Source organism: Pantherophis guttatus, chromosome 1, assembly GCF_059756535.1.
Source record: "Pantherophis guttatus breed Tessera chromosome 1, ASM5975653v1, whole genome shotgun sequence".
NCBI lineage: Eukaryota > Metazoa > Chordata > Lepidosauria > Squamata > Colubridae > Pantherophis > Pantherophis guttatus.
This window is the reverse complement of record NC_142063.1, coordinates 299555-327407: the sequence shown is the minus strand read 5'-3', so window position 1 is coordinate 327407 and position 27853 is coordinate 299555. Positions and strand designations below refer to the sequence as shown.

The 27853-nt window shown below is 53.5% G+C and overlaps 1 protein-coding gene across 2 annotated transcripts; it reads right to left on the bottom strand.

Moving 5' to 3' along the window:
* Positions 1-500: 500 nt before the first annotated feature.
* Positions 501-27364, bottom strand: MAP1S (microtubule associated protein 1S). Of its 2 annotated transcripts, none has more exons than XM_034425860.3 (7): positions 27144-27364; positions 17300-17401; positions 8908-8990; positions 8116-8256; positions 3952-7129; positions 3216-3430; positions 501-2083 (listed from the first exon to the last, which is right to left on the bottom strand). In XM_034425860.3, the coding sequence occupies exons 1-7, from the start codon at positions 27325-27327 to the stop codon at positions 1928-1930; spliced, it is 4059 nt and encodes a 1352-aa protein (XP_034281751.2). In that variant the 5' UTR covers positions 27328-27364; the 3' UTR covers positions 501-1927. The 2 variants fall into 2 exon arrangements, with proteins under 2 accessions (XP_034281751.2, XP_034281752.2); XM_034425861.3 differs by lacking the exon at positions 27144-27364 and adding an exon at positions 17853-18091.
* Between the last annotated feature and the right edge of the window lie 489 nt (positions 27365-27853).

The window sequence follows — 27853 nt, the reverse complement described above, 5'->3', positions numbered from 1 at the left end:
GCGACCTCCACCCCTTGAAAATGAGGCCAGTCTCAGCTGGAAGTCCCAATGGGAGCCCCCGACCCCCACCCACTGCCAGGCCTCCAGTTCCCCCCCCCACAACTCCACCAGGCTGCACACAGCTTCCCTCCATCTCTGGGTGCTCTGCTGGTGGCCCACACCGAAGCTTGACCTCCGCAGGGCCACCCACATGTACAGCCCCCCTCCCCACAGTGACCTGTCTGCACCCCTGCAGGGCAGGAAGGGAGCTCCTTCCCCAGATCCCTCGGGCAGGATCCCAAACGCCCCCCGTGTCACCCGGCCAGCCATGCCTTCGGTGAGGGGGCCGCATTCCAAGCCATTTACAGCCACCTGCCGGGTCCAAAGTGAAGGCTCAGGGGGTGCAGGTGCTGGACCCCACAGGAGGGCCGCGAGCCCAGACTTCCCTTCCCTGCAGAGAAGCCGTGGGCCCTGATGGCTTGGCAGCGCCTGAAGAGGCCCGGAGATTCACGAGAGACATGTTGAGCTATGTACTTCTTTTAATGGTTTAATAGAGTTCAACACAGGTGTGCATTTGTGTGTGTACAAACATAACATTTGTGTATCACGGGGTTAACTGTGTAATGGCTACAACAACCACATCCTTTTTTCCCTACAGCTGGGAGAGGAGAGGTCGGCTGAGGCCAGGGAGAGGGGGACCCCCAGGTGGCCAGCCAGCCCTCCCCTTCCCCCGCCCTCCTCTGCCAGGCTTCCATACAAAAGTGGTGAAAACGTTCCCCACCCCCACCCCCAAATACTTCTAGACACACATCATGCTGATACAAAAGACAGGGCTGACCCCAGAGGCAGGAGGAAATATGGGGGTGGGGGAGAGGACAAGCAAAAGGGCAGGCCCACCCAACCTCCCACACAGGGGACCATCCTATAAATTATAAACCTTCCATATGGTAAGTTTGGGTGGGGTTTTTTTTAGAAAAAAAATATAAAAACGCATTAAAAAAACCACATTTCCTTCCTTAGAAAACGAAAGATTTAGTGTCACATTGCAAGGGGCTTATTTCCCCCAACTTTCCTTCAAACGTTAAAAGGAGGGGGGGTCTTTCCAGAGCTGCACAAAGGCCCCGGAGGAGGCGCCATGTGCTGGATTTGGGCCTTTGTGGCTGAAGCCTCCAGAAAAACTGCCCAACCCTCCAAGGTTTTGAACATAAAGAGGTAGAAGAGGTCTGGAGTGGGAGGCTGAAGGGGGGGGAGGGGGGGTGAACTGGGACTGTTTGACACACACACACCCAGCCTCCCCAGGAAAGAGCCAGACGCAAAGCCGCTCCTCTGCAAGCTTCAGGAGGGCCGGAGACCCCCAAAATCGCACTCGCTTCTCCTCAGGGGAGGCCCAAAAGGATCACCTGCCACCCCACAGCTCTCTGTGGGCGGAGGGAGGCAGAGCCAGCGGGGGGGGGGGGGGAGGGGGGAGGAAGGGCCAGCACAAGATACTCTCACTGGACCCTGTGCTGTCCGGCCGCCTGAACAACTGGACTCTTCCCAGAGACAAAGGAAGGGCTGCTCCAGGCGGGGAGGCACCTAGTCCCACATCAAAGGGGGTGGGGGTGGGGAGAGAGGAGAAGCAGCCCCCCAACCACGCCACGGGGGGAGGGGGGAGTCACAGCCCGGCCTCTCTTGTTCCCCCCCACATCCCTCCCTCCCTGGGCTGGGGAGAAGCTGTGGTGGTGAACATGCAAACAAACCAGACAAATGGGGAGGCGGGATGCAATTCTCCAAGGGGCACGCAAAGCGCCTCTGGTGCCCCCCCTCCCCACCCACAAGCCCCAGAAGGCAGAGGGCTCTTTTGGAATGAAGCACAGCTTTGGAAGGGGGCGCCTCTTCCCGCACCAACTGGCCCATCAAGGTGGAGGGAGCAGGAGACCCCCCCCCCCCGCCTCAGTTCCGGTCCTGCTCAGAACTCCACTTTGCAGGCAGGGAAGGTCTCGTCCTGCATGGCCACGGTGCTGTTACTGCCCAGGACAGTCACGCCCAGCTCCTGCCGCCGCTCCAGCGTCTCCATGTACCACTCGTGCATGACCAGCGAGTCAAAGGTCGGGATGAGGGTCACCTGAGCAGGGGGGAGACAGGAAGAGGCTTTACTTTCCACCCCTTGAGGGCCCAGGCCCTGGTCGCCCTGCGCCCCCCCCTCCATTTAAGGCGCTCTGACGCGAAGGGGGCCCATCCTGGCCACTGGGAGACCCAGCGGGAAAGTCTGGACGCCCCCTCCTCCTCTTCCGAACTGCTAGAGTCCCCTGCAGAGCACCCCTCCTCTCTGTATGGGTTCCCTTTAACAACGCTCACCTTGGGCAGAAATGGAGGAACACAGCTCAGCGGTCAGCTGCCTCCTAATCTGACCCCAGGTGGCTAGAAAGCCTCGGAATGGAGGGCAGGGACCAGTCACTTCATCCTCCCCCCTTCCAGCCCAGCTCTCCTCCTTTGTCACCAGAGCCCTCCCCTCTGGCCTCCGACCGACCGACCGACCGACCGTCTCGGGTTTCCCACTGGGGAGGAGACAAATTATTCTGTCTTCTATGAGATCAGAGTCTTCTGGAGTTTGGGGGTGGGTCTTCTAAATCCCAGCGATCAAATATTGGACTGCCTCCCCCCCACCACCCCAGGGTAGGAATTCAACGGGAATGAGGGGGGCAGGGAAACGTGCAGCTCCGACTTTGGATAGGGGGAAGGGATCCGGGTCTCTTGGGTGACCACCAGCTGGACCCCAAAGGTCCATTAAGAGGAGAAGCCAGTCCGGGCCCTGGGCTGCCTCGGTCAGACCCCCATTTGACGTCCTTGTTCCCTTCTGAGAACCCCACTCAGAGGAAAGAGGGGCCGGGGGGGGGGACCAGGTGCCAAGGACGGCCATTGGGGTGGAGGGCCTGGGGAGGGAGAAAGACTTGGGACCTTCAGCCTGTAGAAGAGGGAAAGGCCAGCCCCTTCTGATATCCGGAGGGTTGCCCCACAGGAGAGCGAGACAGCGGGCTTCTTCCTCTTGCCCCAGAGGCAGGACCAGGGCAAGGGATTAAAAAGAGGAGGAAACGGCTCAGGCCTGACCTCAGCCCCCCCTCCTCCCAGCTGTGGGAACGGACCCTCCTGATTAGATAGTTTTCCTCAGCCTGCGCCCCTCACAATCCCTTGGCAGCAGGTGTGCCAGCTGAGGCCCCGTGCAGGTGGCAGAGAAGAAGCTCCCTCCCGGGCACTACCTGGGTGTCGTGGGCCCAGTGCTGCTTCCCCGAGAGCAGGGCGTCCAGGATGCCCCGCAGGACGCTCTCCTTCAGGTGGTCCTCCCCGCTGATGACGTAGCACTGGGAGCGGACGCAGCGGAAAAAGTCCTCGTCCACCTTCTGGGCGCTGGCCGAGCCTGGCAGGTAGGCCAGCTCCAGGTAGACTGGGCAGCGTGGCAGGCCGGGACGGGCCCCTGCAGAGGAAGAAGAGCAAGAGGCGGACGGGGAGCAGAGGCCCAAGCGCCAGGGATGCCACAAAATGCCTCCAGCTGAGCCTCAGACCCCCCACCTGGGACCCCCCCCCACTTTGGGCCATTGACCTCCTTAGCCCACCTCCCCTCTGAGCAGCTGTAAGGATAAACCCCAAAACTGGCTTTCACAGCAGGCAAGCAAGCAAGCAATGCCCGGCCTCAGCTGACCGGTCGTGAAGACCAAAAGGAAGGCCAAAGTCTAGAGAAATGGCCCTGGCCAAGACTGCTGGCTCCAGCTCCAGGTCCTAAGCGAGGAGGGGAGCCTAAGGCCAAGGCCAGCGGGAAGAGGCCAGAACAGCTCAGGCGCCTCCTAATTCTCCTAAAAGGGCAGGGCACAACTCAGTTCTCAGAGGGGCTCTCGGCAGAAAAGCAGCCTGAGCCCCGCAGAGCCCAGATTCCTGGCTGGCCTGCCTGGCAGGGCTGGCTTCGGGCACCTACTCTGAGTCGGGAAGGGCAACACTTACCTGCTGGGGTGGCTCTTCCTCCCCCCGGGAGAGGCCAGGCATTTGCGTTCCGTTGGGTGAAGGCCAACCGGTTGTCCCCGCTAGCACGAGAGTTTGGGGGGTCGCTTCTGCCGGGGGCCGGCAGCCGGGCTCTCTCCCCCACGCTGGCTGAGGAAGGCTTCGCCCGGGCATTGGGAGCAGCGGCTTTGAGGGCATCTGCTTTGGGAGGGGCCGAACCCCCCCGCGATGAGGCTCGCTTGGCTTTGGCGGCCCCTTCTCTCTCGGGATCCACCATGCAGATGCCCGGCTGGGCAGGGAGAGGGCAGGGGTCTTTCAGGACAGCCGGGAGCGGGTCACGGGCCTGGGCTAGGCTCTCTGGGTCATCGTCCGAATCCAGTCCGCCGTCGGCCGTGAGAGAAAGGCATTCTTCCATGGCAGGTGGGGCGTCTGAGTCGGAGAGGGTGGGGAGAGATTCGCTGAAGGACGTCGGCGGGGTCTCGTCTAGCAGAGGGTGGGACCGGCGGGCTCGGGGGCCCTTCCTGTGCGATGGGGGCTTAGCCAGTTCCTGGGAGAAGTCACTGCTGTTGGACATGTCCCGGGGGCTGAAGTTGGCCGAGGGGGACCTGTCCGACTTGGGGTGCTCAAACTCACAAGGGGACACCAGGCAGAGATCCACGTCGTGGGGGGAATCCGACCGCCGGCCGGATCTGGGCAGGACCCGGCCATCCAGGCGCTGGGGGTGACAGGAGAGGATGGGCAAGGACATCCCGCTCTTCCCTAATGTGGGCTCGGGGTCTGGGGTGAGCCCCCCAGCCTGCATGCCCTCTCCTTCCTCCTGGGGGAACTCACTCACAGGCGGCAGGAGCTGCTCAAAGGAGATCGAGAGCGATTCGTCTACCTCGGTGGAGTGGGGGGAGCCCACTTCGGCTGGCAGCGAGGGTGTAGTGAGCGTGGGGGACACATCGTGGAGGTCGTCCCGAAAGAGGCTCGGGGAGAGGCAGCTGGAGGGCTTCTCCTGGGAAGAGCTAGAGTTGTCGTGCGAGGCTCGGGGACCAGGGATGGTGCCATCGGGCCTCCAGGGATTGCCGAGGGCCACGGGCTCCTCCTCCATGGCCATGTCCTCCATGGGGGAGTGGTGGGAAGGGGTGCGCCCCGCGCTGGCCGGGGACATCATCTCCAGGGTCTTTTCTTCAGAGCTGCCGCCAGCATCCTCCATGTCCGGGCAGTGGTTGAGCCGGGGCTGAAGGTCAGTGGGGGACAGTTCCAGGTTGATGCTCTGGTCGCTCTTGGGAGTCTTGACCAGTGGGGAGGGGGGCCCAATCCATTTCAAAGGCGAGCCGGCTTCCAGATGCCGGAAAGGCTGAGGGCTCTCTGGGCCCCCCTCTGTGCCCAGGCCGTTTTGGGCGGGCTCCGGGCCGTTCCCTTGGCAGTCCACGCTGCCTAACGGGGAAGGCCTCAGCTGGCTGTTGCCCAGGGCGCCGGGCTGACCCGGCACCTGCTCTGCCATCCCCGCCTGGCGGGAGCCCCTGCGCAGCTTCTCCTGCGTGTCCTTCTCTGAGGATGAGGGCTTAGACCCCTCCGAGAGGCCGCCTTTGGTGCCACTCGGGGGCTTCCCGGGGGTCTCCTTCAGCAACTTGCTCTTTGGCCTCTCCAGCTCCTTTTTCGGAGCAGGAATCATCTTTTTGAAAGTGCCCGCTTTGGTGGCCGGCCTTTTCACCTCTGCACTTGGCATCCTCCGCAGCTCTCTTGTGGGCAGTTTGGCTGCCTTGTCCTCCAGCTTCCCCTCCTTCTTGGTCTCCTCTCTCTTGGCTGGCTCCCTCCTGGGCAGCCTCCCCTCTTTCCTGGCCACCTCCTTCTCCTGAGGAGCCTCTTCCTTCGGCAGCGCCTTCTTCCCCTCTTTCTTGGCCCCCGGCTTCTCCTTCTGCTGCTTGGGCCTCGCATCCTGCCTGCTCTTCTCCACCGAGGGCTCCGTCTTCAGCTGGGCCCCCCTGGCCTTTTCCTCCTCAACACTGCCCTTGGAGGCCTCGCTAGGCGCCCTGGGCCGGTCCCTGGCACCGGTCAGCTTTGTCTCCTTCTTCTCCTTGGATTCGGTCAGGCTGAGCCGAGAGCTGGACTTGAGACTCTCCTGACTCTCTGCCCTCTTGTGCTTGGCTTGGGAGATGGAGAAAGAGTCCATGTCCTTCTGAGTGACCACAGGGTGCTTGAGGAACTCCAAATGCTTGACCTTCTCCAGCCCTTCTAAGATCCTGGCCTGGGGAGTGCAGCCTGGGAACAAGACCCGGACGATTTTTTCGGTGGGGCTCACCGGGTGCCAGATAAGGAGCGCGCAGATGGAGGTCACGCACTGCAGGGGCAGCTCCAGCCCCTTGGGGTGTCCATTCCCATGCCACTGCTGCATCAGGAACTCCAGCTCCCGGCTGCCCTTCACCGGGTGCAGCACATACATCTCCAGGCGCCCTACACCCATCTTCTGAAAGAGGATGGTGGGCTCCGTCCTGGGAGCGGCTTCCCTGGAAAGCGGCTTGGGCCGAATGCCCAGTTTGTGCAGGTACTGCAGAGTCAGACTGGCCTCGTCGCAGCTCTTCAAGACGCCGGAATCCCCTTCGATGTCCTTCAGCTTCTCCGAGGCGTTGAGGAAGACCACCCCCAGCTCTGGCGAGATGAGGTTCTTCACCCAGTCGTCCACCTGGGGACACTGGGAGGAAGGGTCCTCCTCCATTTCGGCCAGCTTCCGCTGGAGCAGGCTGTTCACTCCAGGCAGACTGTCGGTCCCCACGTGGGTCACCAAGATGGAGTCGATACGGTCCAGGTGGCGCACCAGTTTCCAGAAGGAGGACCGAGGGTTGGACCCCCCATTCACTAGGAGGTTGAAGCCGTTGACTGCGAAGAAGGCTGAGTCACCTCGCCCCCCAGGGAAGATATAGCAGCAGGGCTTGGAGAGCTTCAGGAAGCCGACCGTGCTAGGGGGCTCCAGGAGGTCAAAGGGGGACAGGGGCTCCAGGGACTCCGATAGGTACTCCATGAACTCCTGCAAGCCTTCCATCTGGGGCAGCACGCAGCCAGGGTTGAAGTGCAGGTCTATGAAGTCCAAGAGGTTGTGCTGGCTGAGGCGAGGGTCCTTCCATTCCCCGAAGTCTGGGCAGATCACGGTCAAGCTGGCTTTAGCAGAGGGGTCGGCTGAGCTGAGCAGCTCCCCAACCTGGAAGAGGAGGAGGGGGGGAGTCAGGGGAGAAGGGAGTTTAAACCCCCTCCCCAAAGAGGCCTCTCTCTGAACAGTGCCTACTTCGTGGGGAGCCCCTTCCTCACACAAGGGAAACCAAAGGTTGCATTTACAGCTCAGGGGCCACTGGAGCCTGATTCTCCCCCCTTCCCCCCCACTTCAAACCTACACACACTTTGGGGTGCTCTGTTCTGCTTTGGGACACAGGGCAGTGGTCTGGGGCGGGCGCTTGGGGACCTCGTGGTATCAGGCCGCCTGGGGACGGAAGAGGGTGGAGGCGATACACCCCCACCCCCCATTTTCTCTTCTCGAGGCTAAACATCGGTCTTCAGGGGGCTTCGCCTCAATATTCACCATCTTCCGTGTTGCCCATTTCTAAATGCTTCCCAGCTTGTTCAAAACGTCTTTAAAAGCTGGGACTGTGTGATCCTTAAGGGTTGTCAGCTGGAAGCCTCACTTCCCGTTATTCGGAAGCTTCATTTTTGCTGCTAGCAAAAGTCGATTGTGGGCCGTGTGTCTTTGCAGAAGCAGCTGAGAGCGAGCCTGCAGTCAGCGGGCATTCCCATCTTTCCACAAGTCCTGTGACCCGGCCAGGCACCTGGGCCCCACCCTGCACTTCCGAATCGGATTTCTGCTCTCTAAACTAAGAACTGCATGTTTGTTTTTGCCAACGTTTATTCTTTTAGTTTTGGCCCACCTTCATTTTAAACTCTGCCTTTGGTCTCCTAGCTGCCCCAGGCCCTTGCTGCCATCTGCAGGTTCCGTTTGCTTTGCTTTGGCATTTTCATCCAAGAGATAAAATATTGAGGCGCTGAGCAGCAGAGCGCCCGTCAGCCGCTGCCTTCCCTGGCCCAGTATGCCTTCCCTACCAGCCCCACTTTCTGGCATCCTGATCGGGAACCAGCCAAACCCCTCCCTGCCCTCCTGGCTGCCCCGTTCAGCGACCAGGTGAGGCCAAGCCTCACCTCTTTGTCCGCAAAGACCTGGATGAAGTCTCGCAAGGAGAAGGAGCCCATCTGCAGCACCAGCTCTCCCGTCTCCTCAATGCAGGGCCCGGCAAAGATCAGCAGCTTGTGGCGCGAAGGGTCAGTGATCAGGTTACGGAGCTGCAGAGGGAGAGAAAGGAAGGGGAAATGGGGCAAGTGGAGAAGCCCCCTCCCTCCATAGCCCTGAAGCACCAGGCCTCAACCAGAGCAGCCTGGCTCTTCCTGGCAGCCGCTCATCAAAAAGAGGCCCCAGGGCAACCTTGGCAGAGTTTGGCTTTGGCCACTTAATTTACTGCCCCAATTCAGTGGTCTGGGCTGAATGGGGTGCCTCGGGCAAGCGCTCCGTCCATAGTGGTGGGGGATGCCAGCCTTGCCGGGAGGGGGGGGGAGTTGCAAGGCTCCTCCTCACACCTAGAGGGGCCAGGCTGTGGGGAGGGTGGGCCCCATCCTTCTCATCCCCCCTCTGCCAGGCTAGAGGCACCAACTGCCTGGGCAGAGAGAGAGAGAGAGAGAGCAGCTTTTGTCCAAGATGAGGGCATGGGGAAATGGCCCAAGGGGGGGCCATGCGGGTGGTCCTCCCCAAAGCCCCTTCTGGGGAGCTTCCCTGCTTCTCCTTTGGCAGCCACGGAGCCCTCCTGAATTGCTCAGACCTCCTTTCACGCCCTGCCCTCCGTCTCCAACCCTCTGCCAAGACGGGGACCACCGCAAAGAAGCGGCAGCTCTGGGTCCGGCCTGAGTTCTGCCCCAGGAAGACTTCGGCCTGCTGCTCACCTCGTCACAGATGGATTTGTCTGAAGGGTTCAGCAACACTAAGGTTTCCAGCACATCGCCACGATGGTGGAGGGCACGCTGGCCTGTGGAGGAGGACAGAAGGCAGGGGCTTGAAAGGCTGGGAGGACACGAGGCAGAACCCCAGCCTTCCCCTGGCCCAGGAGAGTCCCCGTCCGTCCCCCCCACATCCAAAAGCAAGAAGACCGGCAGCCGGGCAAGCACTAGAGAGATTTATTCCTGGTTGGATGAGCCATCCTGAGAGGGAGAGGCCGCCTGGGCAGCTGGCGAGGAGGAACCCCAGAAAGCCTCAGGAGCCTGGATAGCTCTGCAGACTAAAGCACTGTAATTTAACACCAGCTGTCTGCAATTAAAGTAAGATCGAATCTCGCCAGGGTCAAGGTTGACTCAGCCTTCCATCCTTTCTAAGGTAGGTAAATTGAGGACCCAGTTTGTGGGGGCAATAAGCTGACTTTGTATAAATATACATATATTTATACAAAGTCAGCTTATTGCCCCCACAAACTGGGTATAGTATAGTATGAAGGCTATTGCTTAACGCACTGTAAGCCGCCCTGAGTCTCCGGCGAAAGGCGGCATATAAATCAAATTTAAAAAAAAAAAAAAGTCAGGGTACGGAGCACAGAGTCAAGTTCCAGAGGGACAGGAAGCCCCCAGCCTGCAAGGAGACGGAAAAGGGATGGCTGGGAAACTGCAAAGCAGCTTGGAGAGAGACGGGGGGGGGAGGCTCTTTTATTCTTTGTTGGGGGTGTTACTTGGAACCCTGACATTCAGCTCAAAGAGGTTCACCCAGCATCTGACCTCCAAGCAGCAGCAGCCAGTCTGATGCACCCTGAGAATCTGCCAACAAGGGGCACCAGAGCAGTGACCAGCCCCAAATGTGGCCACTAAACAAGGAATGTTTGTACTTAACTGTCTGAGGGAGTGACTGACTCTAAGCCCCTGACCCAAAAGGAGACCGGCACCTCCCAGATAAAGCTCCAAGTGGAAGGGGGAGGCGGGGGGAAAAAGCATTCCACATTAGTCTCTGATGCAACCATTGAAAGTTTTTTTTTGGGGGGGGGGGAACCATTTCAGTCACTCTGTGAGTCTGTGGAGCTCAAAACAACTATTCCATTATTAAGTTCACAACCCTTCTGGAATGGCCAAGCTGGTCTGTTTCAAACCCAGATGGAACATTTAATTTCAACTGCTTGGCTCATCACACACTCTGCTGATATTCAGAGCATATTCCTAGGACAGAAAGTCTGAAAACACAGTTTGGTTAACTAGAAGAACATGCTAAACATTTATGAAAGTAAGTATTATTCCATTACTTGAATTCAAGCTTATCCAGTGAAATTGATCAGCAAAAGACTCAGAACAGAGTATTGGAGGGAGGGAGGGAGGGAGGGAGGGAGGGAGGGAGGGAGGGAGGGAGGAAGGAAAGAAAGAAAGAAAGAAAGAAAGAAAGAAAGAAAGAAAGAAAGAAAGAAAGAAAGAAAGAAAGAAAGAAAGAAAGAAAGAAAGAAAGAAAGAAAGAAAGGAAGGAAGGGAGGGGGGTCCCAGAAAGAACAGCTGGCTGTTCTATGTAAGCAGCTGACCAGGGTATGGCTGAAAGCTCTCAACAGAGCAGTTTTGTTTCTCCGTTAAAGAAAAGTTTGCTTTCTGGGGCAAAATCCAGCCATGCCCTGGGGGGGCCTGAGGTTAAGTCAAGGAAGCTATTCTTCAGTTGCTCTTTTGAGCACGTGGCCACTGCCAGGCCAAAGCCAGGCAAGGCCACGATTTCAAGGCCGTGAATGAAAAAGCAGCCATCCAGCAGAGTGGGGCCTGCACTAGAGCGAGCATTCTGCTAGCAGAGGCTAGTCTGCGGTCAGCGCCCTCTGCCCAGGCTAGTCTGGGCCACAGGGGCTGGGTGGACTATTCAGAGAAAGCAGGCGCTACCAGCACTACAGCCAAGGAAAGGACCCCCCCCCCCATCACACGGAGGCCGCCAGGGGCTGCGCTGGCCTTCTGGCTACAGCAGACCCCCAGCGGCCAAGGTTTCCTCCCTTCCAGACGGGCAGCTGCTCCTCCAGAAAGCAGCAGATCCGAGACAGGGGAGGGGGCAGGAGAGGGGGACCCCATCTCAAGGAAGGCCTTCGAGATGCCGGACCCAGGAGGGCCCAAACATGACCCAACCCGTGAAAGGGCAAAGTCATGGGACCAACCCACGGGCCAATGGCAGGGACAGGACAGCCACACTGGCTGGCCCACAACCCCAATGCACTGCCCCAGGCGCCCCACCCTGGTTGCCCCTGCCAAGATCCCGGGCTCTGGGAAGGGTGCTCGGCCTCCGGGAGGAAGTGACCTGGCTGCTCGGCGAGGCACAGGCCCAGGTAAGATAGGGGAGAAGAGCTGACGGGCACTTCCACCAGCACCACCCTGGCTGCCTGCCCAAAATAAAGAGGGTCCAGAGAACAGATGGGACCCACTCCAGACCCCTTTCTGCTGATCAGGTGCCCTGCCGGGGAGACAAGCCAGGGCTCTCCCCAAGTAACGTGGGAGGCTAAACGAAGCCAGCTGACGTAGAAAGCCCTCCTCCCTGCACTCAGAGATCGGCTGACGGGAAGGGAAGAGAGGGGCACCCTAGGCGGAATTTGGGGTGGGGAGAAGAGGTTCAGAGCTACGATGCAAAAAGCTAACTTGTTAAACAAGAACCAAAACAGTCCAAACCCACAAAAGTTATCAGTGTGGAAGGTGAGCAGGCAACGCCATCCAAGCCACAGCTGCACAGCAGGTACACAACACCGAATGCTGTTCTTCCTTTGACCCATGGGACCCCCACCAGACCACCCCCAACGCAGGACAACTGGGCCAGTTGTTCCGAGGAGGAGGAGGAAGGGAGCCCTTCCTTCACCCTCTCCCTCCCTCCTTCCTCTCCGCAGCCCCCTTGAGAGGCAGGTTGGGCCGAGATGGAACCGGATCCTTCGCTAGAAGGAAGGAAGGGAGGGAGAGAAGAGGCAGCCCCAAAGAGAGGCAGGCAGAGGGAACCATTGAAAGATTTCACTTCTCTAGGATTGACTTCATTTTGTTGACAGATGACTTACTTGTTAAGACAAAAAGAACAAAGATTTTTCCAAGAACTTTGACTGACCATAGCCCAGTATGGATAGAAATTGAGATGGATAAGGTTGAGAGACGTTCTTGGAGATTAAATGAGAATTTGTTTAGATATGAAAAAAATACAACAGAACTTAAAAAGCATTTGAAAGAATTTTTTGAAATAAATTTGAATAAAGGTACCCCAATCGAAATTGTGTGGGACGCAAGTAAAGCTTATATGAGAGGGGTACTTATCTACATGAACTCTAAACATAGATTGTTCCGACAAAAAAAAAGATCTGAACTGGAAATAGAAATAAAGAATAAAGAACAGTTACTTATTAAAAATCCAACAGATGAAAGAATACGTAGTGCTATAAAACTTTTGAAAGACCAATTTCAAATGCTTATGGCGGAACAAGTTGCAACAAACTTACAATATGCGAAGCATAACACATTTTGTAACGCTAATAAACCGGGCAGATGGTTGGCTTAGACATTGAGGAAAAAACAAAGTATACGGACTATTGATAGTATTGATATTGGAGGGAAAGAAATTTTTCAACAAAAATTAATTAAAGAAGCTTTTGTGGACTATTATACCAAACTATATGCCAAAGAGGAGGTGCAGAATGGACTTATAGAAAAATATTTAAATGATAAAAGAGTTACAAAAATTACTGATCAACAAAAGGAAAGAATGAATTATCCTATAACAGAGGAGGAGATAATAGTAGCAATTAAACAGTTAAAAATAGCCAAAGCTCCTGGCACGGATGGTTTGACCGCAGTGTATTATAAAACTTTGCAAGCTGAAATGGTGGGACAACTCAAGAGATTTATTTTGTAATATTCAACAAGGGGGTAAAATACCCCCATCATGGACAACTGCTTATATATCCTTGATACCAAAAGAACAAGTCGGTCCTAAAAAACCAGAGAATTATAGACCAATATCTCTTTTGAATACAGATTATAAAATCTATGCGAAAGTATTAGCCAACAGGTTGATGCCAGTAATCCAAAAGGTGATTCATGATGATCAAGCGGGATTTATCGAGGGCAGACACATGAAGGATAATGTAAGGCAAGTAATAGATTTATTGGAATATCTTGAGAAGAATAAACAGATTCCTGCAGTGCTGGTCTTTCTGGATGCAGAGAAGGCCTTTGATAGAGTGGATTGGAATTTTCTATTAAAGACTTTTAAAAAGATGGATTTTGGGGATCAATTTATACAGGCGATTTCGGCAATTTATCAAGAGCAAAAGGCACAGATCATTATTAATGGAAGTTTGACAACAGAGTTCAAAATTGAAAAAGGAACAAGACAGGGATGTCCGTTGTCCCCACTTTTATTTATTCTAACACTAGAAGTCTTGCTAAACACAATACGGGACTCTAATATCTTGAAAGGTATAATGATTAGGCAAGAGGATTACAGAATAAAGGCATTTGCAGATGATCTGGTTGTTACCCTATCACAACCAATGGAATCAATAATCCTGATGAAGGACATTATACAAGACTATGGTAAAGTTTCAGGTTTTAGACTGACTCCAAAAAAGACCAAAATGATAGCTAAAAACATGACACAAGATCGCAAACATGAGCTTGAAAGAAGGGCAGGTTTTGAGACTGTACCTAAGGTAAAATATCTAGGAGTTCAGGTTGCAGAATCAAACATGAAATTGTTTCAAAATAACTATGAGGTGTTGTGGCGAGAGGTGCAGAAAGACATGGAGACTTGGAAAAAACTGCAGCTGTCTTTACTTGGAAGAATAGCGGCAGTTAAGATGAATATTTTGCCAAGATTTCTTTTTTTTGTTTCAAATGATTCCGGTGCTTAAAAGCGATAAACAATTGAAAGTTTGGCAAACTGGACTCAATAAGTTTGTTTGGAACGAGAAAAAGCCGAGAGTGAAATTGAAAATTATGCAAGATGTTCCAGAAAGAGGAGGTCTTAAACTTCCAAACCTACAGTTATATTATGATGCAGCAGCTTTAACTTTAACAAGTGATTGGTTTGGAAGTAAAAAGGCTGGAATATTGAATGCAGAAAGTTTTGATCTTGAATTTGGATGGCATGCTTACTTATTTTATGATGACAAAGTTGATAAAGTATTTAAAAGTCATATACTTAGAGACTCTTTGATGAGAGTTTGGAAGAAGCACCGACTCAAATGGGATTATAAAATACCGCTATGGCTGGATCTTGGTCATACTTTGTGGAATACAAATATAATGTCACTCGGGGGCGGTTTATACAAAGAGGTTCTTTTTACAGATGCGGGCAGATGGCAGCTGAAGACATTGCAGACACTGTTGGACGAAGGGATTAATTTAACTTGGTTACAATATAATCAATTACAATTGAGATGGAAAGAGGACCAAAAAAGTGGTATTATGTTGCACGAGGAAGAATTGGTTAGACATATAAGAGAGAAAGGTCCAATGCATATTAAAAGGCTTTATAATGTTTTGCTAGAAAGGGACTCAGAAACTGAATTAGTTGTGGGCACAAAATTTTGAAGAACCAGTGATGTTGGAAACATGGGAAAAAATTTGGGTTCAGAATGTTAAATTTACACAGTCGCAGAACCTGAGGGAAAATTTCTATAAAATGTTTTATAGATGGCATTTAGATCCCAAAAAGTTGTCATGTATGTACCCTAATGTTCAGCCAAAATGTTGGAGATGTGAATGTTTGGATGCTACGTATTATCATGTTTGGTGGACCTGTAGGAAAGTTAAGGCTTTTTGGATAAAAATTTGGTGGGTCATGCAGAATGTTTTGAAGAAAAAAATTCAATTTTCTCCACAACTGTTTTTATTGGGTATAGTTAAGGGTTTTACATTGGGTGAAACAAAATTGATATTGTATATGATAACAGCGGCAAGATTGTTGATAGGTAAATACTGGAAGAATGAAGCTTTGCCCACTATCGAGGAATGGACTTTGAAGATGGCCAGTTTTGCAGAGATGGCGAAGATTTCAGCATATTTAAAAGATTGTTCACAAGAGACTTATGAATGGGAATGGAAAAGGTGGATAGAATATGTTGAGAACAAATATCAAACTAGAAAGTATCAAATAGCTTTTATTTGAAAATAATGTATTAGAAATATTTTAATGTAATGAGGTAAAGAGAAAAATTATACAGGGGAGGGAGGGGTTCAAGTTTACATATAAGTGTTATATTAAGGGTTTTTTATGAGTATGAGTATATTATAGGGAAGTCTGGGGGGAGGGGAGGGTTAGGGAGGTTGGGAAGTCTGGGGGGGAGGTGGGGGGGGAAAAAGGGGTGAAAATGTAATTGTAAAACGTTTGCAATAAAAAAAAAAGAAAGATTTCACAAGTACAGATAGACACTCTGTGTTCCTAACACAGCGATACAAGCAGCATTGGGTGCTTCCAGGCCCATCTTCAATCAAGCGGAGACGCGCACAGCAAGCACCAAAGGGCCAGAGAGTCGCCCTGTCCTGCAGGACTTCTCTGGGTGAAGAGAGGACAGGAGGTCGACCACTTATGTGCCCAAAGGCAGTTCCTCACAATGAGGCAGCAGGATGGTGGTTTCCCACAGATCTGAGCATGGAGAAATGAAGGGAATCTTCATACTCTCAATTCTGGCGGAGTCTTTTAAAGGACCCCGAGTTCACTAACCACACTTTCTAATCACTTCTGGAATTCCCCTATTTAACTATATTAAGGATATTAGAGATTTTCAAAAGGTGAAGTTTGAAAAGCCCCCTGGTGAGTTTCCCTCTGGTCTCGAACAAAAATAAAGTTAACTATAACTTTAAGAAACAGAAACAAAGAGAAAAAAATACTAAGAAAGAATTTAAGAAAGAAAAAAAAAAATAGACAAAGGGGCCAGAAAAATTTGGACCCTTAAAGGCTTTTGGTAAAAGCTTTGGGGAGAAATCAAATTAACAGGGTTAAAACAAGACCTAACTCAAGGCTTCTGGCCTTTACAGGTTTTTTTGCTAGCAACCCGCTATTATTGATGCTTGGCTTTGCAAATGGACGAGGGGTGGGCTCTAAGGAAAAAAGAAATATATGCAGACCACCTTATAAAGGGGGGGGGAGGAGAAATATTAAGTTTGCCTGTGATGAATTATTGTGAGGAAGGAATTGTGTTAAGGAGGAAGTCACCTCCTTAACTATTACTCTTTCCTTTAATCTTTTATTTCTTTCCTTGCCTTTCTATCTCCTTCTTCCATTTGTTTTCTCTGAATTTTCTTCTGAATGTCAACTTTAGTATCTTTGATTATTTTTAAATTTTTCAACATTTATTTTTAAAAGAGATGAAAACATAGACAAAGACTCTCTAGAGAAACAGCTACAGCACATTCCCTTCTATCTCTGCCCGCCTTGATGGACACCATGTCGGACAGCTGGCTCGGACACACCCAAACTCAAAAAGACATGATTGAGAGGGCCATGGGGGGGGGGCGGCAATGCCAGGGCGGAAAGGACAGACGAGGCCCCAGGCATAGTCCAGGCGAAGGTTTTCAAGCCCTGCCCCATACCCAGCTTGCACCAGTGCCACTCCCCCCATCTGCCCATGCCAGTATCAAGGCAGAAGAGGGCAGGACAAGAAACAATGGATGGGAACTAATCAAGGAGAAGCAACCTAGAACTAAGGAGAAATTTCCTGACAGCAAGAACGATTAACTGGTGGAACGGCTTCCCTCCAGAAGTTGTGTGCGCTCCATCCCTGGAGGCTTTTAGAACAACAGTTGGAAGGGACCTTAGAGGTCTTCTAGTCCAACCTCCTGCTTATGCAGGATACCCTACATCACTTCAGACAAATGGTTATCCAATATCTTCTTAAAAACTTCCAGTGTTGGAGCATTCACAACTTCTGGAGGAAAGTTGTTCCACTGATTAATTGTTCTGTCAGGAAATTTCTCCTTAATTCTAGGTTGCTTCTCTCCTGGATTAGTTTCCACCCATTGCTTCTTATCCTGCCCTGAGGTGCTTTGGAGAATAGCTTGACTCCCTCTTCTTTGGGGCAGCCCCTGAGATATCGGAACCCTGCTATCATGTCACTCCTTCTTTTCATCAGACTAGACATACCCAGTTCCTGCAACTGTTCTTTATATGTTTTATGCAGAGACTGGGCATCCATTTTTCGGGGATGGAATAAGGACTCCTGCCTAAGCAGGGAGTTGGACTAGAAGACCTCCAAGGTCCCTTCCAACTCTGTTATTCTGAATTCCCCGGTCAAGGCGACCTCTGGCAGGGCCCTGGAGGCTGCTTGGTAGGAAGCCCCGAGGGGGAGCAGCTGCTCAGCCATTTCCTTACCTTTCACTATATCTGAAAAAGTCGCAGAGTGGCGGGAGACGAAGAGCTTGAGCTGCTGATCAAGGTTGCAGGCGGTCAGGTCGATATCCCAAGAACGGATCCCTGCCAGAAAGAAATGAGAGAGCTGTGTAAGAATCACCCTGGAGCACACGAAGCATTCCCCACCTGGTGCTCCAACCTGGGGACCAAGAGGGCGTCTGTGGAGATTGCTGCAGTCCCAAGGCAGGCGCCCGCCCCCCAGGCCCCTCCGGCTGGGACTGTGCTCCCCTTCCCCACAAGCTCACCCTGAAATGATGGAGGCAGCCAATGGGGGCCTTAGGGGGTCAGGTATTTTGTAACCCCCGATCCCCAATTCCAGAGAAATGAGGTTAGCTGAAGGGATCAGAGGAACCCCAAAGACCGGCAGGCAGGCAGGATGCTAAGCCCAGCACATCAGACCAAGGAGCAAGCCGTGTCTCCGGCTGTTTCTGGGCCACTTGGCGGCCTGTCCGACCGAAACCTGCACTGACCGTACAAGGCCCTCCACGCGCCTCCACGGCCCCTTCGGAGGCACCTGGAACTCTGGGAGTGGAAGAGTTGCTGCATTGGAGCAGATACCAAGGATCCCGTTTTCTATGGAACCGAGACCAGGAAACACAGGCAGTCCTCGACTCAATGATCCCGGGACACAGCATCCGTCATAAATACATGCCAGTTGCCAAGCTGCAACGGCTGGCTGTGTGAAAAGCAGTCGTAAGTCAATTCCTTCAGTGCTGTTGTAACTGAGAACAGTCACTAGACGAACGGCTGTAAGTCAAGGACTTTTTCCCACGTGCTGGAATTGCAAGAGACCGGAAGGTTCTCTCGTCTCCTGTGGTTTGGTCCCCTTTTGGCTTCACCTCTGAGCGTGTTAACACAGAGAAACGGGGGAGCCGTTGAAGAGGACAAAGCAGCACGGAACCCGCGATGCTACGAAGGGCTTTGGCCGATGGGATGAGTTTATATAAGTGATGGCTCTTTTGGAGCTAAGGAAAGGATATCAGATGTGTTCATTACCACTGCTGCTTTACATTCTAAAATAAGTAGAGAGCAATGGGGTCGATTTAGGCCAGATATAATGGTGAGTTTCAGGACTGGAATCTTATAATGACACTAGAGAGCTATTTTTTTTCTTGCTTATTCTGTTTAACCACCATAACATATGCAGGTTTTTTTGCTGCATAGACACTAGAGTATCTTTTTTGATGTTTCACAAAAAAAAAAGAATGAAAACTAAAAAATAGGATATTTGCAATTCTTTTAAACAACTAAAGATGATGGCTACGATTACTTCAAATCTAGCGTGACTTGGAAGACCAAATTAAAAAAAAAAAAAAGCAAACAAATTCAGATCTCCAGAATTAACAGTCTTTGCAACTCCAGCACGTGGGCATCCTCGGGGGCTTCTCCTCCTCCGTCCTACAGGCTACCCTACAGCCACACTTTGGGGCAAATTTGGACATCTGCTCTGGAATGAAGTCCAAAAACTCAAGAGCTGAGACCCCACATTGGCTCCCGGGACAACCAATGACGTTAACCTAGTTTGGGTAATGAAGCATCTGCAAGAAAACAAGCAAGCTTAGTGAGCACCAAGGAGCCCTCAGAGCAGAGAACCATTTGACTGGGATGGCGTACGGCTCCTGCCTTGGGTTGGACTAGAAGGCCTCTGGGGTTCCTTCCAGATGAAACCATCTCAATATTGTTCCGTGTCGCTTGCAATGAAAAGCAAAGGGTTCCTAAGAGGAGCAGACATCCCTCCGCTGCCCAGCAAAGGGCCTTCTCACCTTCTAGGTGGGGTTGATTTAAAAGCTGGGGAGGGGAAGGGGAGATGCTGCCTGTGGCCTTCCCACCACGGCTGTAGCTACTTGCAATATTGCTGAGGCTGCCACTATGATCGGGGGCTTGAGGCTTCTTTGGCCTCTTTTGAATGGAGGAAGTGCAGAGGCAAAATCCCAGACGGGCTCCAACCTCTGTTCTCAGACCAGCATAAGATGCCCGGAACTGGTTTCTGACTGTGGCTTCCTGTTGGGAGTCAGGACGGAGGAAGCAGAGCAGAAAAAGGGAACTATTTCTCCTCCTCCTCTCCGAGGGGGAAAGCCTGCTCCAACACAGCAGCCGCTCTTCATTTTTTTCTTCACTGGCTGCCTCCGTGTGAAGTTGCAGAGAGGCCAGAAAGTCTGTGTGGGCTGCAGTCCAACAGGAAAAGTATCACCTCTCAGAATTTGAAAAAAACAGTGAGATAAAAGGAAAGCCAGATATTTTTTTTCTAATTCCAATGGGGGGAATTCTAAGTCTCTTTAAAGCTTTTTAAATTTTCCAATTCAAAATGAGTCTTTTCAACTATGTGTCAGCTTTTGAACATTTCTGGCAAGGTCAGGCGGGGCGTGTGGACTTCAGAGCATTGTGCATGCTGCTGCCTAGGCCCCCAAGAAACCCCCCTCACCCTGCGCATGGAAGGTCTGTCCGCAAAGGCTCCACACGCTGGGGGCGGGGGGGGGGGGGGAGGCGGCAGGCCCAGCCTTTCTGCTCTGCACATCAGCTCCTCTCAAAAGCGAAGCTGTGCAGAAAAAGCAGCCGACGTCCCCAAATTGCAACGCAGACCCTGCGAAGCCCCCAGCCAGTTCTGGAGCCACTCGCTGCAGGCTCTGATCGGGCGGGGGGGGGGGACTAATCTTAGTGCTGCAGAACACATGACCCGATTCTGCACTGCAGCTCTGCGGGTGGAAACACTGACAGGACTGCCCCAAGTGTCCATCGGAGCGGAAGCCCCCAAGTCCAGCCACGTCATTCCAGCGGAAGAGGACAAAGGGGCGAATCCTGTCTCAGAGGCGAGCCAAGCCTGGGAGGAGATGCTGGAGGTTGCCAGGATGACCACTGGCTGCCCCCTCCCTGCGTCTCTAGCCCTGCTTTGGGAACACCGGGAAGGCCAGCTGTCTCAGGTGCTTGCCAGAATAAAAAAACAGGGAGTGAATTCATTAGATAAAAAATAAAAACTGGCTTTAGGTGTGCCTGAGGCTCTTTGTCCTTCCTTGACCACCCCAAGCCTTGGGGCTGAGGTGGCCTGAGCAGCTTTATTCAAGGGCGCATGCTGGGAGAGGAATCAGCTCCTCAGGCCACCTCAACCCCAAGGCTTGGGGTGGTCAAGGAAGGACAAAGAGCCTCAGGCACACCTAAAGCCAGTTTTTATTTTTTATCTAATGAATTCACTCCCTGTTTTTTTATTCTGGCAAGAACCTGAGACGGCTAGCCTTTAAATACATTAGTCATGTCAAGACCACTTCTGGACAGGACTGGTCCCCCCAAGCACCATCACCTGGATCTGAGGTAGAATGAAACTACTTATTTGGCACCGTCAGGGCCAGATCCTGGCAGGGGACCGACCTGGGGTGGTCAAACATAGCCAAGCCGGACAAAGGAAGAGCCCTCTTGATATCCGGTGGCTACCGTGACCACAGCCCAGCCAGAAGCCCAGCCAAAGATCCCGATCGTTCAGCAGAGTCTGGAAGTGCCAGGCAGCACTTTCTGGGACCTCTTTCCCAGTGGGATGTTTGAGAAGATCCCGCAATTCTGCCAGCCTCCACCAAGCAGCAGCCTACCTAGAAAAGCAGGGCCTACAAAGGATCTGGGTCCTGCCTACGCAGCAAACAAAAACAAAACAAAATACAGGGGAGATTTAGCTTCAGCTCAGTTTATGGCATTATTAGAAACTGGACTTAGGAGAGGCTAAAAACGAGCTGTCCATTCTAGTGCTAACATAACTATCTTTAAACCCAGCCGAACTCCTAATCCACAAAGCAAAGAAAACGACGTTTGCATGTAGGTCATAGAATATTTAGAAAGCTGCAGGTTGACAACACAACAGGATGATGTTGCCGCAATACCACACGGCCTCCTGCCTCTCAACAAAGCTGTCAGAATACATCGTACGAAACAAGTCCATTTATCGCTTAGCTTTTCCTGTACTCTGCACTTAACCCAAGGTAAATACCACCTGGAACTGGGGTAGTACTTAAAGGAGCTCTGTTGTTCCAAGTCATTATCCCTAGCTTCTGCCTCTTAAGCCAAACCTCATGTGTAACAGCCAGGCATTTGGAAAACTTGTTTACCAATCTGAGGTGAAGGAAAGTTCCAGTGTTTTGTCGCCTTTTAAGGAAAGAATCTGGGCTCATTGTGAATCTTAGCTCCTGGATTATGTCATTGTTTTCTGCTTGTTTGTCTGGTGGAAATCCCTGCTTCTCTGAATGTGGGAGAGGACAGGTTCTTGTCTTTTTGTTTCCTTCTTAGCTTTTTTTATTTTCTCTTGTCAAAGGTCTGTAAGCATGACTTATCTCTGTGTGTTTGTTGATGGCTAATTTGTCTGAATGCCAAGCTTTCAGAAATTCCCCGGCGTTTTTTTTATTTAGCTGGTCTAGGAGAGAATGGGACAACTTGCCATGGCCAACTTGCTGCAGGACACAGTTGCTACGGGACAATTGAACAATTCTATTTAATTATTTAAAATAAATAAAAATTATTTTAACTTTTGCCATTCACATTTCATTCTGTCCCTCCTTTTGCATCCTTTAATTATTCTATTCCACCATTTCTTTGACATTAGCGTAATTCTTGTCCCGCAGTGAATTGTCCCGCGGTGAGTTGGCCATGGCAAATTGTCATAGACCTGGTCTCAGGTGCTTTCCTTTCTCTGGTGTTCTGGATTGCTGTGGTGCATTTGTGCTCTGGGAAGTTCAGTTGTTACTTTGACAATGGAGCACTTGTGGGTTGTTTTTCAATAAACTTGGGTTTTTAGTTTGCTGTTATTCCCTCTACAGGTAAGGATATCCAGGAAGGCAGCGTCTCGCTTTCTTCTTCCCCTGTCAATTTTATTCCTTTGAAGAGGTTGTTGACTGTTAGATGGGTCCTCCCTGTCTTTCTTGTTATGACAAAGGTGTGGTCTACACCCCAGGCCCATGCTTTTGAACGCTATGGTTGCCAGGTGATGCGTTACAGACGCAGCTGTGAGTCCCGAGAGTGGCAACCCCAGGGGCGTCCCTCCGATTTGTGGGCGCGCTTATAGGAAACGTAGAGGCTGGGAGGCCGATGGGGGCCATGATTTCGGCCTTAACACACTTGCTCACCTCATGGGTGTGGTGTGGTGGTACGTCTGGATCTAGAGACGTAAAGAGTGCTGTGACATCGAATGCAGCCATCATTTCTTCTTCTATTTTTAGTTCTTTGGTTTTCTGGAGGGATTGCAGTGGGTAGTTGAGAGAACATTCCCCCACCCCCATGAGATGTCCAAGCTTTTTTGCAACTTCTTTCTCTATGTTGGGGTCCCTGCTACCCTTTCAATTGAATGATAGCAATAGCACTTAGACTTATATACCGCTTCACAGTGCTTTCCACCCCTCTCTGAGCAGTTCAGAGAGTCAGCCTATTGCCAACAATCTGGGTCCTCATTTTATCGATCTCAGAAGGATGACTCAACCTTGAGCCTGGTGAGATTTGAACTGCTGAAATTGCAGGCAGCCGGCAGTCAGCAGAAGTAGCTTGCAGTATTGCACTCTAACCACTGCACCACCACGACTCTTTGATGATGAGCCATGCTGTCCTTGTGTATTTGGGGGCACCCTTAGGAGCTGGGGAGGATGGGCCCACTGTTCTTTGTGTGTCATCTGAGCTTTCCTGGCTAGGTTGCCAAGACTTCTCTTGATCAGATTATACATTAATCTGGAACGTGGAACAAAGGCTTGAACACAGGATAGGCAGAAGCAACGGTTGCCCAGGGACAGAGAGGAGAGGGCTGACTGCTTTTCACCTCCTTTAAGGGAACTGTGAGAGGATTTCAGCGATAAACCCAAGTCAAAAGAAGTCCTAAAAAAAAAAGACTTGGAGAGAAATTCCTAAAACAAGCTTGAAGAGAAGGAATAGAGCAGCTTAGCTCTGTATCTCCAAATTACACAATGCCCGCTGCTCAAGGCAGTATCCCGGCTTAAGAGAGCTGGCCCACCAAGACCGTGGCTTGAAAGGCTCCAGCTGAAAGCACCCACCAGGAGCTCCAGAAACTGGGAGGGAAGCATTCAAGGACTATGCTGAGGCCTCCCGGCTGCCATGGGGGACAGCAACCTTCACCAGCTCGGGCACTGGATCCCTTCCTTCCCTGGGACTGTCATGGTGGGTTCTTGTCTGCTTGTGCGTTTTGCCCTTTCCAGTCAGTCTTGTCTCCTGGCAACTGCCTGGATTAGTCCCGGCAGTATTCTCGGTAAGATTTTGGAAGGGCTCTGCCATTGCTTCCTTCCTGGAGCTGAGAGAGATTGTCTGGCCCAAGATCACCGAGCTAGCTTTGTGCCTCAGGTGGGAGTAGAACACCGTCTCCCGGTTTCTAGCCTGAGTTTCAAGGCAGTCCTACCTTCCTCATTTCCTCCAGCAAGGATTACTAAATATAACCCATGCTTCCGTGCAGAATCATCTCCTTGCTGAGCTCCAGGCAGCCTGCGGAGGAATCCAGCTGCTGGCACCCGGGAACAAGCACCCGCAAACCACAATGGCCTTTCCCGAGGGCATCCCTTCTCTTCTGCTCGGCCTGCGTGGGGTCCAGTGAGGGCCATCCTCGTGTACTTCTCTGTGGGTGACCAGAGCCTCCGTCCTCTGTATTTGGCAGAGCCAATGATGCTCGCTCCCTCTCTGAAGCTGCCGCTTTCCCTGCCTTCCACAAAGAGAGCAGAATCCGACCCTTCCGTCTCTAGAAGGCAAGTCAGCCTTACTTTCCAAGGACTTTCCACATGGGAGCTTGGCCTCCTTATCCAAGCCCAAAGAATGTTCCTTGCCTTGAGGTCTTTTGCCTGCCCCCATTCATCAGAATACATCCTACCCGTCAAGAGGCTCTGGGCCTTCTCCTCCACTACGGGGCCAGTCCCACAGTGGCTGGTTCAGGGCATGAAGGTGGTGAGCCCAAAGGCATTCAGAGTAACAGGCCAAGAGGTGGCTGACATGCCCACCCAATGCTGGCCTCCAAGCTGAGACCGATACCATCAACCAGGCTGCCTGTTTCCCACAAGGAGCCCCATGTCCGCTGCTTTTGGGAAGGAAATGCAGCCCCCAAGGAACCTGCTTGGGGCAGCTGCCAGAGAGGAGCCCTTCAAGAGGATCTCCCTGCCCGATCCACCCCACTACAAGAGGCCCCACCAGCTTTGGGACCCTCCCCTCCCTTCAAGAAGCCGCCCTGGCTCAGCTAAAGGGAGGAAAGAGCAGGAATGGTACCTGGGAGCTCAGTCAGGGCCTTAAGAGCATCCCTGAACGAAGAGAGAGGAGGCTCCCCTGAGGCATCCAGCAGGCAGTTTAACCACTTCTATTCCCGCAGAGATTGATGCCAGCATCAATAAAACCAACCAGAAAGCAGCCGGACAGAGACAGGCCTTTGGGATTAGGAGCAGAGCGAGAGGCCCAGCCGCCAAGGCAGCATGAGCAGCTGCCCAGGATGGAGATCAAAGAGCAGCTGTTGCCTTAAAGACCGGAACCCAAACCCGGCAGCCTTCTAGCCACCCCGGCTTCAGATGCCTTTCAAGGGAGAGGAATGCCGGCCTCCTCAGTCAGGGATTCTTCCCTTTCGCAAGGGGCTTCCACTGGCCCACCCCTCTACTTCACCCACCCACCCTCCCACTGTCTGCCCTCGGGAGCTCTTCTTTTCAGAAAAGGCTCAAGGGATTGGTGGTTCTAACAATAGTTGCAGGGGACCTGCACAAAGTCCACCCTGTGCAAAGCAAACAGGCCACATGTCTTCCACCTGTGAGAAAGTCTCCTGTTTCTTCAGCAAATGAAAAGCCCCTCCAAATCCAAACGAAAAGCTGAAGCCACAACCGGCGGCATCTTCCTGGCAAGAGGCGAGAGCAAGGCTCCCATCCCCTCCACAGAAGAGGCGCATCCCAACAGGTGCGCACCTGGCCCTGGCTCCTGGCCTGCTCGCACCCTGCCAAGGTGACTCAGGTGCACTGGGAAAACAAAAGCAGACTTCCAGCTTGGGGGAACCTCCCTCCCCTCGGGGCGGGGAAGCAGCAATTGGGAGCAATTTGCTGCCTTGAAAACAATCCCAGAAGGAAAGGTGTTGCCAGGCTCTCCTCCAAGAACCGCCCGGCCGCTAATTTTGGTTTTGCTTGGCTGGGATCGTCCCCCTATTTCTGCTGCTGGGCTGGGACACCTGGAGGAAAGGGATTCTTTATGCGGCCCCAGCAGGAGGCCAGGACAAGGTCCAAGTAGACCCACTGCTTCAAGGACAAGTCACCATCCCAACAAAGGCCAAGGCCCTGGTGCTGCCCTCTTCCCCACCTCACTTCCCCAACCGCTATTGCAGCAGAGAGGACCGGTGGGGCTGCCACCAACTGGGAAAGCCAACAAATGGCAAAGACAGCCCCAAGAGCTGAAGCAGCCTCCCCCAACACACAGAAGAGCTGGGAATTGGAGTGGGGGGAGCCCCGTATTCCCCAGAGGACCTTCTCTTTGAGAAGTCCTGAGCAACACATGCTCTCTCCTTTTCCCACCCAAAAAATGCTGGTTGCAAAGATTTGCTCTTCTTTAAAAAAGAAATAATAATAGAGAAAGCAGCTGCTTTTCCAGCACCCCAAATGCCCGAGAAAGACAACTCCTGCGGCCTTTCAAAGGGAAACGGGGTGCTTGGAGGCCACAAGGGAGCTCAAGCCTTTCCATTCTGCCCCTCCAGGGCACCCGGGCGTTGTGACACCCACAGATCACACAGAGATGAGATCACGCAGCGGGGCCAGGAATGGCAAAGGCGGTTCTGACCTCAACTTCCTTCCACCAACTGCTCTTTATTCTCTGTGTCCAGCTGGTTTCCTTGCAGGAAGCCCAGCCCGGCCTCTCCTCCGTCCTCAAGCCCTCCAGCATCCTTTGCACCCTCAAAAGGGCTCCTTCTATCCCAGGAGATGCTGGCTGGGCTCTGCCTCCAGCCAAACTATAGGGGAGTATCGGGGAGACAGAACCCAAATCCTGGGGGGAAGTTAAGGGAATCGGCGCTCTTTTCTGTTTATTATTTAAACCTGTGAAAGGCACCCAATTCTCAGGGTCTCCAAGTGGTGAACAAAACCAAAAGGCTTTCATGAAAATGCCTGGAACATAAATCCAGACCAGCTGGACAAAAAAATGCCAGAAAAGCAACACAACATCTGGAAATTTCCCAGCCTCGGTTGCCCTCGAAGACGCTGCTGCAGCTTCTCCTCCATGCGGCCCCCTCCTGAAAGCCACACCTGGGGGGGGGCAGGCCCAGGAGAGGGGGAGGGGCAGAAGGGATGCCCACCGCCCCCCCCCACCCTAACCGCAGATGACCCAGAGCCCCTCCAAGGGGAGGAGGCAGCCCCCTCCCCTCCCCTCCCCTCCCCTCCCCTGGGAGCCCCCTCCGCAGCCCTTGCAAGGAAGACCCGCCGCCCCCCCTCCTTCCCCAGCCCCTGCAGAGCCCGCCTTGGACGAAGCCGAAGGGCCTCCCCAGCAGCCCCAAGGGCGGAAGGGAGGCTCGGCCCTTTGTCCGCCAGGCCCTCCGGGGGGGGGATGCCCACCTCCCCCCCCCGAGAAGCCCCAACCCCTGGCCGCCCAGGAAGGAGCCTCCCCCGCTGCCCCGCCCATCAGCCCCCCCCACCCGGGCCGCTCCGCTCCGGCCGGCCTCTGCCCCTCCCCCTGCAAGGAGGCCGGGGGTCCCGCTGCTCCCCTCCCCTCCCCTCCGCCGCTTCTCCGCCGGCCTCCCTGGCGGGGCGTTGGGGGGGAGGGAGGCGGCGGCGGAAGGGCGCCCCGACTCCGAAGCCCCCCGCCCGCGCCCCTCCCCCCACTTCCGGCGCCCCCTCACCGGCTCTGACGGCCGCCAGCACCGCCCTGCGCAGCCCCGGCCGGCCGCCCCCGGCGCCGAAGACCACCACCAGCGAGAAGCGCTCCGAGGGAGGCGGCGAAGGGGCAGCAGCCGCGAGGGGGGCCATGGAGAGGCTGCCCCGGACGCCGCCTCCGGCTCCTCCGGCCGCCACAGCCGCCGCCATCTTGGTTGGCGCCTCCGAGGCCTCCGTTGGCCACGCCCACCCGCCGGGCCCCGCCAGCGCCCTCGCGCGGGCCCCGCCCCCTGCGCTGCAGCCCGCCAGTCAGCGAGCGAGAGGGGCGGCTGGGCGTGGCCACGGGGGGGGGGCGCCGGGGAAGGCTCCGGAGGAGGAAAGGGCGCCTCTGAGCGTGGGCAGAGTGCTGGGCTGATGCCGCCCAGACCCAGTGGGACGGGAGGAAATGCGCAAAAGGACGGAAGCGTTGATGTTCCTGAGGGTTTGCTGCGGAGTCTGAAAGAAGGCGCGCATCTGGAGCAACAGCAGCCTCCCGAAGAGGATCCGAACCCGAGGGCGCCCTCCGTGCATGTGCAGAGTTTCCCCGTGGGGCCTGCAGGAGGGTTGCCTGAGGCTGGGGGAATAAACCTCCCTGCCCCGCCTTGGCTCCCCTGGGCCGAAAGTTTGCTTGTGACCTGAGGGAGAGACCCCTCCTCTCAATCTCCGGCCGGGCTGGGGAGAGCCTTCCCTCCGAGCA

Bases quoted from the DNA above. Each gene is read 5' to 3' on its own strand.
- MAP1S (XM_034425860.3), bottom strand. From the start codon at position 27,327: ATGGCGGCGGCTGTGGCGGCCGGAGGAGCCGGAGGCGGCGTCCGGGGC. The intron at 17,402-27,143 runs GTGAGGGGGCGC...TCTTTCTGGCAG, and splicing joins GCTGGCGGCCGTCAGAGCCG to GGATCCGTTCTTGGGATATC. The intron at 3,431-3,951 runs GTAAGTGTTGCC...CTTCCTCTGCAG, and splicing joins AGGAAGAGCCACCCCAGCAG to GGGCCCGTCCCGGCCTGCCA.